The 12477-nt window shown below is 43.0% G+C and overlaps 1 protein-coding gene across 2 annotated transcripts; it reads left to right on the forward strand.

The window, feature by feature from the left end:
• Nucleotides 1-41: 41 nt before the first annotated feature.
• foxk1 (forkhead box K1) lies at nt 42-11642 on the forward strand. 2 transcript variants are annotated; one of them, XM_079279529.1, is made up of 10 exons: nt 42-582; nt 3831-4046; nt 6580-6781; nt 6917-7063; nt 7589-7782; nt 8075-8247; nt 8330-8578; nt 8676-8843; nt 9619-9860; nt 10596-11642. In XM_079279529.1, exons 1-9 carry the CDS (start codon nt 140-142, stop codon nt 9837-9839), a joined length of 2013 nt encoding a protein of 670 aa, XP_079135655.1. In that variant the 5' UTR covers nt 42-139; the 3' UTR covers nt 9840-9860; nt 10596-11642. The 2 variants fall into 2 exon arrangements, with proteins under 2 accessions (XP_079135655.1, XP_079135654.1); XM_079279528.1 differs by having other exon boundaries at nt 9619-11642.
• Nucleotides 11643-12477: the final 835 nt, after the last annotated feature.

Consider the following 12477-nt stretch of genomic DNA (forward strand, 5'->3'; position numbering starts at 1 on the left):
AGTCCCGTTCTTGCACCCCATGTTGTTCCGACAGCCACGGAGCGAACAAGTGCCCTGGCCGAAAACTCTCACGTTGCAACTTTGTGTGTGCGAGAGAAGTAAAGTGTGTGTGTGCGTGTGTTGACCCTCCTGAAAGAAGATGGCAGACTACCGGGAAGACACCGGAGCGCGAGCCCTGCTTGCTTTACAGTCGGCACCATGCAGTCCCGTGCGCGTCGCGGTGACCTCGCACTCCTATCACCAGCCCTCGCTCTCCCTTTTGGGTCCTCCGATGATGGAAGCCCGCACCGACGCCGGGATGTTCCCCATGCGCCTCGCTTGTCCTCCTCAGGCCCTGGCCAGACTCGAGGGCCGGGACTTTGAGTTTGTGATGCGCCAGAGGACGGTCACCATAGGCCGGAACTCGTCTCATGGCTCCGTGGACATCAACATGGGTCACTCGAGCTTCATTTCCAGGCGACACCTGCAGATCACATACGACGAGGCGAACTGTTTCTCCCTCCGGTGCTTGGGCAAGAATGGCGTGTTCGTTGACGGGGTGTTCCAGCGGAGAGGGGCGCCGCCGCTGTCGCTACCCAGAGAGTGAGTGTTAGCATAGCCGCTACCAACAGGCTAATTATGGTAACACGGAGTGTGGTTGTTTGCTGGGCTACCCAAACTTTACTGTTCAACGTAAGCATTGACCTAGCTACTGTTGGACAAACAGCCTCAGAGACAGTCTTGACATATTTGGTGTCCCCTTTAAAGTCCCCCCCCCCCCCCTTTAGTGGACACCGGGCGGCTGATTAAACATTTATTAAAAACAAAATCTATAGAATTGTATGTGGGCTTTGTGAACACATAGTTAACTGAATAATTCTTAATTGTTTTTGCCGATATACGTAGCTTTACAAATGTATCATGTTCTCCTTATTAAAACTGACAAACCGGAGACTCATTCGGACACGGGTACAAAGTTAGTCATGACACCCCTAATGAGAGCGGTTTGATTTGGTCCGATCCGGTGTAGCTTCAGTTTAAGTGTACTTTGTTTGGTCAGGGAAGCTGTAACGTAACACGCTAATATGTGTCCACCTGGCTGTTAAATTATTTTATTTTTGTATCCGTCTGTGGGACCCCCTCCAGGAAACCTTTTACTCCACTTTGTAAACCAGTGAATTAACCTAGCTAGCTTGTCTTAGCCGTTAGCAAACTTAGCTTCATTTGGCCTACCGATAAGCAAAACCTAACAGTTAGTTAACAAATGTTAAAAAAACACAAGGTTCCTATGATTTGTTGCAGGTAGTTGTGTTGTCATATTGTGGTAGATCTGGACTTTCTAAAGTAGCCGAACGTTTAGTCTCACGAGTCTGTAGGTATAAGTCGTAACAGTTTCAGGGTGATTATGTGAGCTTCAATGTTGGCTAGTTGTGAAGCTGCTAGCCAACCGATCGCCGTCACGTTAACCTCTATGTAAACAAACGCACCCCTCCGTTCACGAGTCGTGTAAGCAATAGTCTGTTTGTTTTGTATTGAAACTTGAAATGTTTTTTTTTTTTTTAAATATTGTTTTACTCTCAACTGCACCACTGTCGAGACAAAATATTTTGCCTTCGCTGGTTCGTTTAATTCGGTGGCAATCTCAAACTGAAAGCTTTGACTTTGTGTGTGTGTCAATCACGGAAGGGGGGGGGGGGGGTGTTATCCTCTCTGATTGGTTGTCAGGGCTGTTTGGGGGCGTGTCTAGCATTGGACAGGAAGTATAAACTGAAATGACATCCTCTTTGCAGGAGCACATGGAGTAAACACAGGACTCAAAAACCAAGGCCATATCCAACACGGCCATATCCAACACAGCCATGTTCACAGGATTACAAAGCTAGCTGGGAAACTGTGTTGAGCTAAGTCTGAACCCTCTTCAAATGGAGAAGAGTGCAATGAATTTGTCATTTTAGTTATCCTGGTACATTCACAGGAGTTATAAATTATATTATTTTACAGCTTTGAAACACAATGGATTAATTAGCACACTGATATATGTTAATATCAGCTAATGTCTTCAGATTGTTGGGAGTGAAACTTGATCACAACACAAAACAGTTGCTTGTATTCGCCCCCTTCAAGTCATCTGGAGACTGCCAATTATTAGTTTTCTTTACAGAACTTCTCAAGCTCTGTCCAGTGTCACCAGGACCCTGTGTCTCCTGTCTCAAATTTCAGATTGGGCTGATGTCTGAAGACATTAACATTGTTATTATTTATGTATAGGTTTTCCCTATTGTTTGGGGTCATTGCCTTGCTGTACAATTGTTCTCCTAAGTCATAGTACTCCTTTAGGCTGACGCAGATTTTCTTTGTCTCTGTTTTTGCATTTTGTTCCATTTTACCAACCCTCTTACCTTTCAAGCCTTCAATAGCTTGCAGTGGTGAAGTATTCACACAGCTGGCTATGATGTAGGGCATGATGTGTTTCGAGGGCCAGTATGATTGCAAAAATTGTGGTCCCATTAAAAGGTTCTCTGTGTGACATTCAGAATATGTCTCATTCCCTCTGTGTGTGTGTTGTACTCCGAGCTTCTCTGTGCTTTGTTTATGTAGTTGTCCGTTTATAGTGCATTTTAGTTACCACTGATAACGCCGTCCTGACTGATGGCCTTGCGGAAGTCTAACGCCAACTCGCCAGCCCCCAGTTCAACACTGTTGGCTCTCAGCCCTGTTGTCATTGTTTGCACTGTTTGTTCTCTTAGCTTCGTTTGCTTTTAGCAGCTGTCTTAGCCATCGCCATGTTGAGAACCGTGTGGATACAATCTCTCAATCATAGATTTGCTCTGAATTCCGTAAAGACCTCCTTTTAAACTTTTTTTCCACTTTGTCTCAGTCCCTCACACAGAACACTATTCAAATTGTCATGTGAGTTCTTTGAACAGTGGTTTTCTCTTAGCTACCCTGGCATACAGCTGGGACTGTTGAAGGAATTAAGCAAAACAATGTTGTATGCAAAATCTCTTCAGTCTCATCTGTGGGACCCTGAAGCTCCTTAAGAGTTGCCACAAGTCTTTGTCCTCTCTCACTAGAGCCCTTCTTGCATGGACAGCCACTTGTTGAGGAGGGCCTGTTCTCGGCAGAGACAGCTGTGAGCAAACTGTACATGGGTCCAGTATTGGACAAGCAGCTGCAAAAGTCAAATTATAGAGAAACGATGGAACACAGACTGGTTTAACTGTCTGAAACTGGTTTAACTGTCTGAAACTGGTTTAACTGTCTGAAACTGCTTACAAAATCTTTGTGGTCCTGTGTTGATGTTTGTTTTTTTGTCATTTGTTTGTCTCTGCAGGGAGGTCTTAGCCTGAGCTCAGCTCCCCTAGAATTAGTAGGGATTCAGTTTATTGCTTAAAGACACAAATGATAGGACTGTTGCAGTCACAAAGACTTAACTTCAGTGATAATGCAACCTTGCTGCCTAAACCTGCTAGGAAACATTAAAACTACTTGCATTAGTTACTACGGTTCTAGAGTCAATCCCTCACACATATAGTTATTTTAACCTTTTTTTTGGTTTAGGGTTGAACTAACTTGGTCCTGACTGATCCTTGCTTTTATTGAGAGAGTTGTCCAGACCTCAATAAGTTTGAGTCTTGAGACAATGAAATCGGTAAAGTGCTCAGAAAAATGGAAATTTTAACGTACAACTGGGCAAATTCCATCTGCTGAGTTAAGTCATGTGATATGATTCAAAGCTTCAGATTATAATGAAATATGTTAAATTGTATAGGAGTCAATGCACTAATCTGTCTTTGTGTCTGTCTGTCGTGTCTCCCACCATCTCTCCCTCCGGCCGTCCTGCTCTCTAGGTGTGTGTTTCGTTTTCCCAGTACAGTCATCAAGATCCAGTTCATGTCACTCCTGCAGCCGGAGGAGCACAGAGAGAGGGATCAGGCCTCTCTTCCCCCCCGCCAGCTCCTGCCCCACATTTCACCCCTCAAAATCAGCATTCCCACAATGCAGCAGCATGAAGAGCACATCAGGGCTTTTGGCTCGCCGCTGCCCTCGCCCACAGGCACCCTCAGGTAAGAAGAGACCCGCAGACACACACGATCATATGAACAACACCAGGTTTACACTGATGAATGCAAACACAGCATGTTATCTGATGTACACATTTCATAAATATAGACCAGATTTGGCAGGAGGGGTCAGTGTTTCTTACTTATAAACTATTTGGAAGCTGTTCCTTGTAAACAACTGTTCAGTTTAAGAAAAACACCAAACACTCTCTGATTACCGCTCCTTCATTTTGAGGATTAGCTGATTTCCTTTTCATTATGATGGTAAACTGACAATCTGATGACATCATGCTGGAAATTATAATCAGCAATCTACTAATACTGTTGCAGCCATAATACCAATTCAATCATCCTGCTTAGATTTTCTCTATCAAGCAAACATCAGTATATTCTATTTTGACACCTTGACTGAAAATCTATTTAAAAAGCAGCATTTTATGACTCGGTTGTGTCTTTGCATGTGGTGTGATAGATCATACAATAAGTGTTTTAGGTCTATCGCAGTACACAAGAGGTTTACTTTCTTCCCTCGTCTCGGGGTCCGTACATGTTTATTCATGCGTAAGCAACTGCAAACACGTGAGGCTTTGTTTCCTTTGGTTATTTGTCCAATTGTGACCCACAGGCCTGCACTGTTTTCACCAACCACAAACCACATCAGCCCACTTTCACTGATAATATCCTGTCTGGTTGAAGGAGTATTCATCAGCTGCTGCAGTGTTTCCGTGGTGGTGGAAACCTGCACTCTAAAAAGCCGTGATGGCACATGTTTGAAAATCACTGCTCTATAAATGTACACAGCATGTGCTACTGGCAAAGCATGCTGGTGCTGATTGTGCCCTCTGGTGGCCTTTAATGGTCTCTGCATCACACGTCCCCACCAATGTCAGCTTGTGTGTGCCTGCCTTATATGGAATGGCTGCAGCTTCGAGGCGTGTGATTGGCTGTCGGGCAGATTGTTTTGGCTGTAGGCCATTTTTTCCGTCCATTCGCGGTTTCCTTTTCAGAGCCCCCACTCAGCCCTCAGCTCCTGTTCTCTCGCACATGGACAAACACAACGCACTCGCAGTGTAGAGTGGAGACGCTCGCTCAGACAGCTCTCCACCACTCTCACTGTGGCCTTTTTTCGGGCGTGTTGTTGTGCCACCTTCCTTGACAGTATCCACATACAGTACATACAACAGAAGACGAGGATTGTGTAAAAGCACATGCCTCCACTTAAACACCAACGGTGTCTCTTCACAGGGTGGTAAGAGTCACCTTTCCTGTTTGGCAACTGAAATGAACTGTATACAGTAACATTCATCTGCCCCGGTCATGTACACATGCAGAGCTGTTGTTTTAACAGCGTCAGAGGAAAGCAAAGACAAACCTTTTCTCAGTCGTGGTGGCACACATGGCTTTTAATTAAATTTATGGATATAGATTCAGAGACACAATCCTGTTTTGATATTAGGGCTGAACAATGATTCAACAATGTGTCAACGTCGCAATATGGCCTGCAATTTCCAAATCGCAGGAGGCAAAATGTGTCAAAATACAACATGAAATAACTATTAATAACTATATAATAACTATTGTTGTGCTGCAGAGAAGTTCCGCCTACACATCATATTCTACAGCCTTAAGAAAACTTGAGCAACATTAGAAGTTTCTTGTTGCCGTCATTCCTTTTTCAAAGCTGAGCTTACAAAGTGACTTGCAAAACAGAGTCTGCAGCCTAGTTTCCCCAGCCAAAAAACACAAACATATCGTGTGTGTGTGTGTGTGTGTGTTACTATCTCTGTATCTTCGGCTCTCTGTTGCTAAAGGCAAATCAAAGCACACAGACTCTCCGAGAAACCAGTGTTTACTTCACTAACAGAAGCAGGTGTGTGTTGTATAAGTCACTGGGTTTTCCTTGTGTTGTGTCTCTCAACAGCACCAGATAAAACCTAGTTACCGTAATCATTAACGTACTTTTGAGTATTTTTCTCAATGCTGTGTGTTTTATGATGTGTTAAGAACGCCCCGGATCTGAGCTGTTATCATTTTTTCCAAATGTAGCTTCTGTGTGTGTGTGTGTGTGTCTGTCTGTCATCATATGCTGAAAGGATTATATTCAAAATACCAATTTTCATTCTATTTTAGTTTAAAACGGCACTTCATCTTTCAAATTACAGTACAATTATTATAAGACAATTAGAAAGACAGAATGTCTTTGTGGATTTTTATTTGTCTATTTATTTTTTGCATCCGATTTAAGATTTACAGAAAATACCGATAAGTGTTTTTATTTTCTTTATTTGACATGAGTGCAGTATTAGCCAGATTTCATAACAAGTTTGTAGTTTTCTGTATGTTTGTGTAACGGTTTATTCTAGGAGTTTCTATCACTAATTTGGGCTTTGTGTCGGGGTGACAAAGGGACGTTTCAGAATGTGATTTGTATTGAATTGGAGGCTTCAGGATGACAATTATAAAACACGTCTGCTGGACGTTCCAAAGGTCTACCCGGGTGAGACTCTGTTGACAGACTCCTTCCTCTCATCTCCAGTGTTCCTAACTCCTGTCCGGTTAGTCCACGAGGGGCCGGGTCATCAGGGTATCGCTCGTATGGACGTAACGTGACCTCCGACCTCCAGTTAGCGGCTGAATACGCTGCCAAGGCTGTTTCTGAGCAGAGGCGAAGCATTGTCGAGCAGAGAGGTGGGGGAAGTGAGCAGCGGGGGGAGTCGGCCGGTGGAGACAGCCCCAAGGTGAAGACCCAGTAACATCAAAATAAGTTAACGGAGTACATCATTGAGAATTGTAACTTTCAAAGGGGTTTCTTGTACAATATGGGCTTGATGGTGTCTGGATATTAATACCTTTGCCTTTTTTTTTTTGTTTAGGACGAGTCCAAGCCACCTTATTCCTACGCACAGCTGATCGTCCAGGCCATCTCTTCTGCCCCGGACAAACAGCTGACTCTCAGTGGCATCTACGCCCATATCACCAAACACTACCCCTACTACCGCACTGCAGACAAGGGCTGGCAGGTAGAAATTGTGTCCTAAAATATTCGTCATGTTTAAGCTGTCGTTATACTCGCGCGTGGCACTGAAGCACAAGCGCCGAGCACGCATGCGTTTGTGCTCAACGTGCGGTTCGTTGTATTATTCTCCAGAACGCGAGAGGGCTTACAAACAAAATGTACTGTGAAGACGCAAGCCGATAATGGGAGTCAAGAGAGAAAGAAGTATGAAATGCATTACAGTTAGAAAGAAACAAAGGTTGAGTATCCTGTACACAATCTGATTTGGCTGGCAAAATATTTACTCAAATGTCAATATTTTTAAGATCTCCGGTTTCTAAAGAATTTAAAAACAAACTCGCCTTCTCTGTGAAATCCCTAGACGGTATTCATTTCATCTGTGAATGTTTGCGCACGCGTAGTTCCAAAAATTCCTAGTGCCGGCTGCACTACAGCGAGGATAAACCTCAGCTTTAGGCTTCTGTGAGAAATTCTTTCAAATTGATATTGATCTGTGTGACAAAACAATGTGCTTTGCCTGCTCCTGCAGAACTCAATAAGACACAACCTGTCTCTCAACCGCTACTTTCTCAAAGTGGCCCGTTCTCAGGATGAGCCCGGGAAGGGCAGTTTTTGGCGGGTAGATTCTGCTTCTGAGAGCAAGTTAGTGGAGCAAGCCTTCAGGAAAAGACGGCAAAGAGGGGTGGCTTGCTTCAGGACGCCGTTCGGACCGCTCTCTTCGAGGTACGTTGATCACCTGAGGCCTTCAGCTGCATGGGTACACACACACACACACACACACAGGCTCAGTCGCTTCTGATTAGACTGTTAACCCCTTCTCCATTCTCTCTGCTCCTTGCTATCATTTGATTGGATAGAACAAAGTAAGTCTGACTTCTAGGTCAATACATTCAGCAGCAGGCACTGGCAGTCAGGGAGCTCTGTGTTATAAGAAGTTCTTGATGTATTCATTGATTTCTTTGGTCTTTCTCCTTTTGCTTCTGTCTCTCTTCCCCCTCTTCCTTCTTTTTTTCAGGAGTGCTCCTGCATCCCCAACCCACCAGGGACTTCTTTCTCCTCCATCTAGCGGGCTGCAGACTCCTGAATGTATGAGTAGAGAGGGCTCTCCTATCTCCCACGAACACCACGAACTGCTGGCTAACAAACTGGCATCTGTACCCGAGTATAGGTATTCTCAGAGTGCCCCAGGTAAGCTTTCACAAAACGCACACATGAAGGCTTTCACATCCCCTACTGAACAGGTGAAATGGTTGTTTGTGTCTCTGCGTAGGATCTCCAGTCAGTGGTCAGCATGTCATCATGGCTGCACCCGCTCACCTGACAGGCCAGGGGAAAGCCCTCGCTTTCGTTCCAGGTGGTGGCGGCGGCCAAATCCAGCCCCTCCACATCCTCCAGAACCCCACTCAGTCCTCTAGCACCATGGTGCGGGTGGTCACCAGCGCCCCTCCATCTTCCAACCCTCCTAATGGGTACAGCGCCCCCTCTGTTGGAGGAGCAGAGGGCAACATTGAGCTCAGAGGTACAGCCACCGGAATCTCTCTAGGAAGTGCACTCGCACCTTTGGGTCCAGTGCTGCTTTTCTTTACATGGTGGTTGTGCGTTTGTGTTTCCATCAGAAGCCCAGCTGACCAGAGAGCGAGTGATCCAGACCGTGGACAGTGTAGTGCAGGGTGGGGATGGGCGAAACCTGGTCCTCGGTTTACATCAGCTTCCTGTTCGTCCTGTTACTCAGAATGGCAAACACACCGCTGTTGCCACAGCAACCAGTCTTGGCAATGCATCTGGTAAGATTTTTCAGCAATCATTGACAACTCAGGATGATAAATATAAAAAGTCACAGTAAAGTATGTCATCAAAATATAATAAAAAGTCATAGTATTCCAGAAATAATGTCATGATATAGTATGTCTTGAAAATGGCGTTAAAAGTAATGGTGTTGTCAAAAAAGGTCTAAAAAAGTCATAATATATAAGAAGTTGTAGTACAGTATGTGACAAAAAGTCACAGTATAATATGCCATAAAAAGGTCATGTATAGACTGTCAGTCATAAAATCTTGAGTATAGTATGACTAAAAACGTCATAAAAGAAGTCACCGTGTACTTGTTACAAACGTTTAAAAAAAGTAATAAAAACATAATAGTATAATGTTGAAAAAAAGGCACAGTGCAGAGTATAAAATGTCAAATTTACGACATAATGTAGTTTGGAAAACAGAAAAAGAAAATCATAAAACGTCAGCGAAGCATGTCACAAAATGTTAAAGGCATTATATAGTATGACTTAATAAATCTCATAGTATATTGTGTCATAATATACTATTTAACAAAAATATATAAAAAGTCTGTGTCGTATTTTACAAGATGTAAAAAACAAACATCGAGTAGTGTGTGTGTGTGTGTGTATATATGCTATAACACTTTCATAAAAAATGATTTGCATTGGACTTATCTGTAAAACTAAAAACCAATAAATTAAAATAGAAAAATGAAAGATGGGGATTCAGGCATCCAGATAGTTACTTCACCTTACTTTGTTTATTCTCTTTATTCTCTTCCAGGCCTGAGCAGTCCTCTCCAGATCCTGGCTGCCCAGGCCTCCAGCTCCCCTCCAGTGCTGGTGAGTAGACAGCCCAGTGCAGAAACTTTAGCTGAGCCCCGGGCCAAGCGGCCGAAGATGGAGGACGAGGGCGGGACCGAACCTGCTCGGCATCAAGTCACGCCTGCTCAGCAGCCCGTCATCGTGGCCATGACGTCACAAACCCACGACCCAAGGAAGTAAAAGCCCGGGGCCTCTAACCAGGTACCCAACGGACAGCCTCCCGACGGTCCCCTAACTGCTTTGCCTTTTATACTCATTTGATATGACTGCAGCCGCCACGGCCCAAACAAATGTACAGGCAGCCTCTCTCGACAGAAGGGAATTCAATTCTAAGGAACACATTTTTTTGGTCGGAAATAGATTCAAAACTTTCAATTACATTCTGAATTTAAAAAGCAAGTAAATCTTTCAGGACTTTTTCAGCTTTACAGTCTTTTTTAATGTAATCCATCGCTCACTGACCACACAAGTACGGATATTAAGCTTATAAGAGCATTATGCATTTTACAATCATTTCAGCACTACTTTTACAATGTGAATGTTGGATAATATCTCAGATACAACCTTTCCTCTCGTCGACGGAGGAGATGCATCACTTACTGTCACTCTCAGGCCAAAGAACTCCTGCACTTCTGAATAGTCATTGCCTGATTAAAAAAACCAGGGAATGTGTGTTCAGAGATTTGAAATGGCCGGCATTTCTAGAAGAAACTGTGACGATCGGAGTCGATATATTGTGTATCTTGACACAATAGTGGACAGGGAGGACTTAGCTGCGTATACCCAGACCACTAATAGGGCTTGGGAGACTGTTAAGAATATGATTGTACTCTTCATGAGGCTATTCTTACTGAAAAAGATTCTCTTAATAAAAGAAAATATATTAATAAGGCCCAGAATGTGAGGTGTCTATCCTTCTTTGCCTTCTCTGTACAGCACAAACGGAGAGGAATGGGTTTTGTTTTTTGGGAGGAAAACCAGGAACAACAAACACGGACTTTGCAGTTTTTTTTCATCGGTGTGAATGTCCTCGGATTCAAGAGGATCCGGGTGATCGGACAGCAGAGAAGGGCAAAAAAAAAAAAAGCGGCAACTATTTGGAGTTTATTGAAGTGGAGCTAACCTAATGTAGACAAACTGATTGTTTTAATTTGTTTCTCGTTTCAGTAGTGGTAAAAGGAGAAATGGAACAGCCTGTGCGTACAGTTTTGTTTGTGTTAGCACAGGAAAGCATTGTAATAATCCTTAAAGCCTTAAATATTTCTACATTTTGTCATTTTATTTTAACCTTTAGAAAGCTTTACCTTTTTTTTTTAGATCGTTAACACAGCACTTCATTAACAGAACGTGATCGGCGACACTACAACGGTGACAGTTTTGTTGCATCAGTTTTATGAGGGGAAGGGGCGGGACCAACCCATGACCACAGATTTCAACAGCTCTCGTCTTGTTTTCGTTCTCTCTGTACGGTACTTCTCACATATTTTCTACTCGACTCTTTTGCTTTCAATTCCCCTGAAATACACTAACCTTTCTCCCAATCTACCTCTCCTCAGTGAGCAGTTTGTCTTTGCAGTCTCTACAGAGGCATCAAGCTTTTAGCAATTCCTGTAACAGACATCGCCCTCCTTAGACATTTTTCAGCACTTTCTCCCTCCCCCACCCCACCCCAAATCTCATTCTCACTCTGCCTCTAGCTTTTCTGAATGTCCTCGCTCAGGCCTCATTTTTAGCCCACTTTGCAAAAGATTTCAGTGATTGTTGTTGCACATTTAGGAAAATAAAAAACAAAAAAAAGATGCGTAATGATTGTATGCTGCTCTATCTGCTAAATGACAGCAATTTAGAAGGCATTTTTTCGGATTTTGGAGAAAAGAAAAAATATTTTGCTATATGTAAAAATAGCTACCGTCAATACGTAAACATTCTGGAAATAGAGAAGTATATGTATTTTTAAATGTTTTTGTGATTTGTTCAAATGTGTAGCACAAATTAAAATTCCTCATTGACTTAAGGATTACGTCGTCTTCTCTTGTGTGACCAGGTGTCGGCCATGTTGGGTCTCTCCCGTCGCTTTCACATTGTTGTTCCATCTGGTGACAAATGCAGGTATCCAACCATCTTTATTCTTAGGTTCCATCATTGTCACAACAGTATAAATAATGACCAGGAAGAACAGACATGCATGAGATCATTTGCATACAAATTTTAAAACTCACAAAAATTAAATCTTGTTGCTGCAAAAAAACTAAAAGTGGAGAGTAGAACAAAGCTGATGGGGCGAAACAATGTTCAGACTGATTCACAAGAAATACAAATCAAACCAAACAGTGTAAGAATACTGCTGAAACGATTAGTCAATTAGTTTTGATCATTCAGATAAAGATATTGGCTTGTTTAACTTCTAAATACTTGTAAATGTAATCTTTTGGACCTTTGGACGGAGAAGCTGGGCATTTTTCTAAATTATTTAGACTTAATGATTAACTGTAGTGGCCCTTATTAAATGGTATTGAGTCAGCGCAGCCAAATGACATGAACACATGTTCGTCTGCTTATACTTTTGGTTTTGCTTGCCCAGCTGTTTTTGATATGCCGCCACCTCAATACACACTTGTGGTGAAATAAATCCAGTTTGTTTTTTCTCACAGCAAAGAAAAGTTACTTAAAAAAAACGTCCCCGTTACTCCCGATAATCCAGACCTCACAGGTGAATAGTCTCCCTCGGGACTACTTTATATCAAAGAAAGTCCTTTTAAAAACCACAGTGAGGTCAATAGATTATCCAGAGACACTGTCTCAGTCCCCCCCTCCAAAA

The sequence above is a fragment of the Melanostigma gelatinosum genome, assembly GCF_949748355.1.
Source record: "Melanostigma gelatinosum genome assembly, chromosome: 11".
In the NCBI taxonomy this organism is placed as follows: domain Eukaryota; kingdom Metazoa; phylum Chordata; class Actinopteri; order Perciformes; family Zoarcidae; genus Melanostigma; species Melanostigma gelatinosum.

What these genes read in the sequence shown, in the direction of transcription:
- foxk1 (XM_079279528.1), top strand. Translation starts at nt 140, where the DNA reads ATGGCAGACTACCGGGAAGACACCGGAGCGCGAGCCCTGCTTGCTTTA. An exon ending in GGGCAACATTGAGCTCAGAG is followed by an intron (nt 8,579 to 8,675) that starts GTACAGCCACCG and finishes TGTTTCCATCAG; the next exon opens with AAGCCCAGCTGACCAGAGAG. An exon ending in CAGTCTTGGCAATGCATCTG is followed by an intron (nt 8,844 to 9,618) that starts GTAAGATTTTTC and finishes ATTCTCTTCCAG; the next exon opens with GCCTGAGCAGTCCTCTCCAG.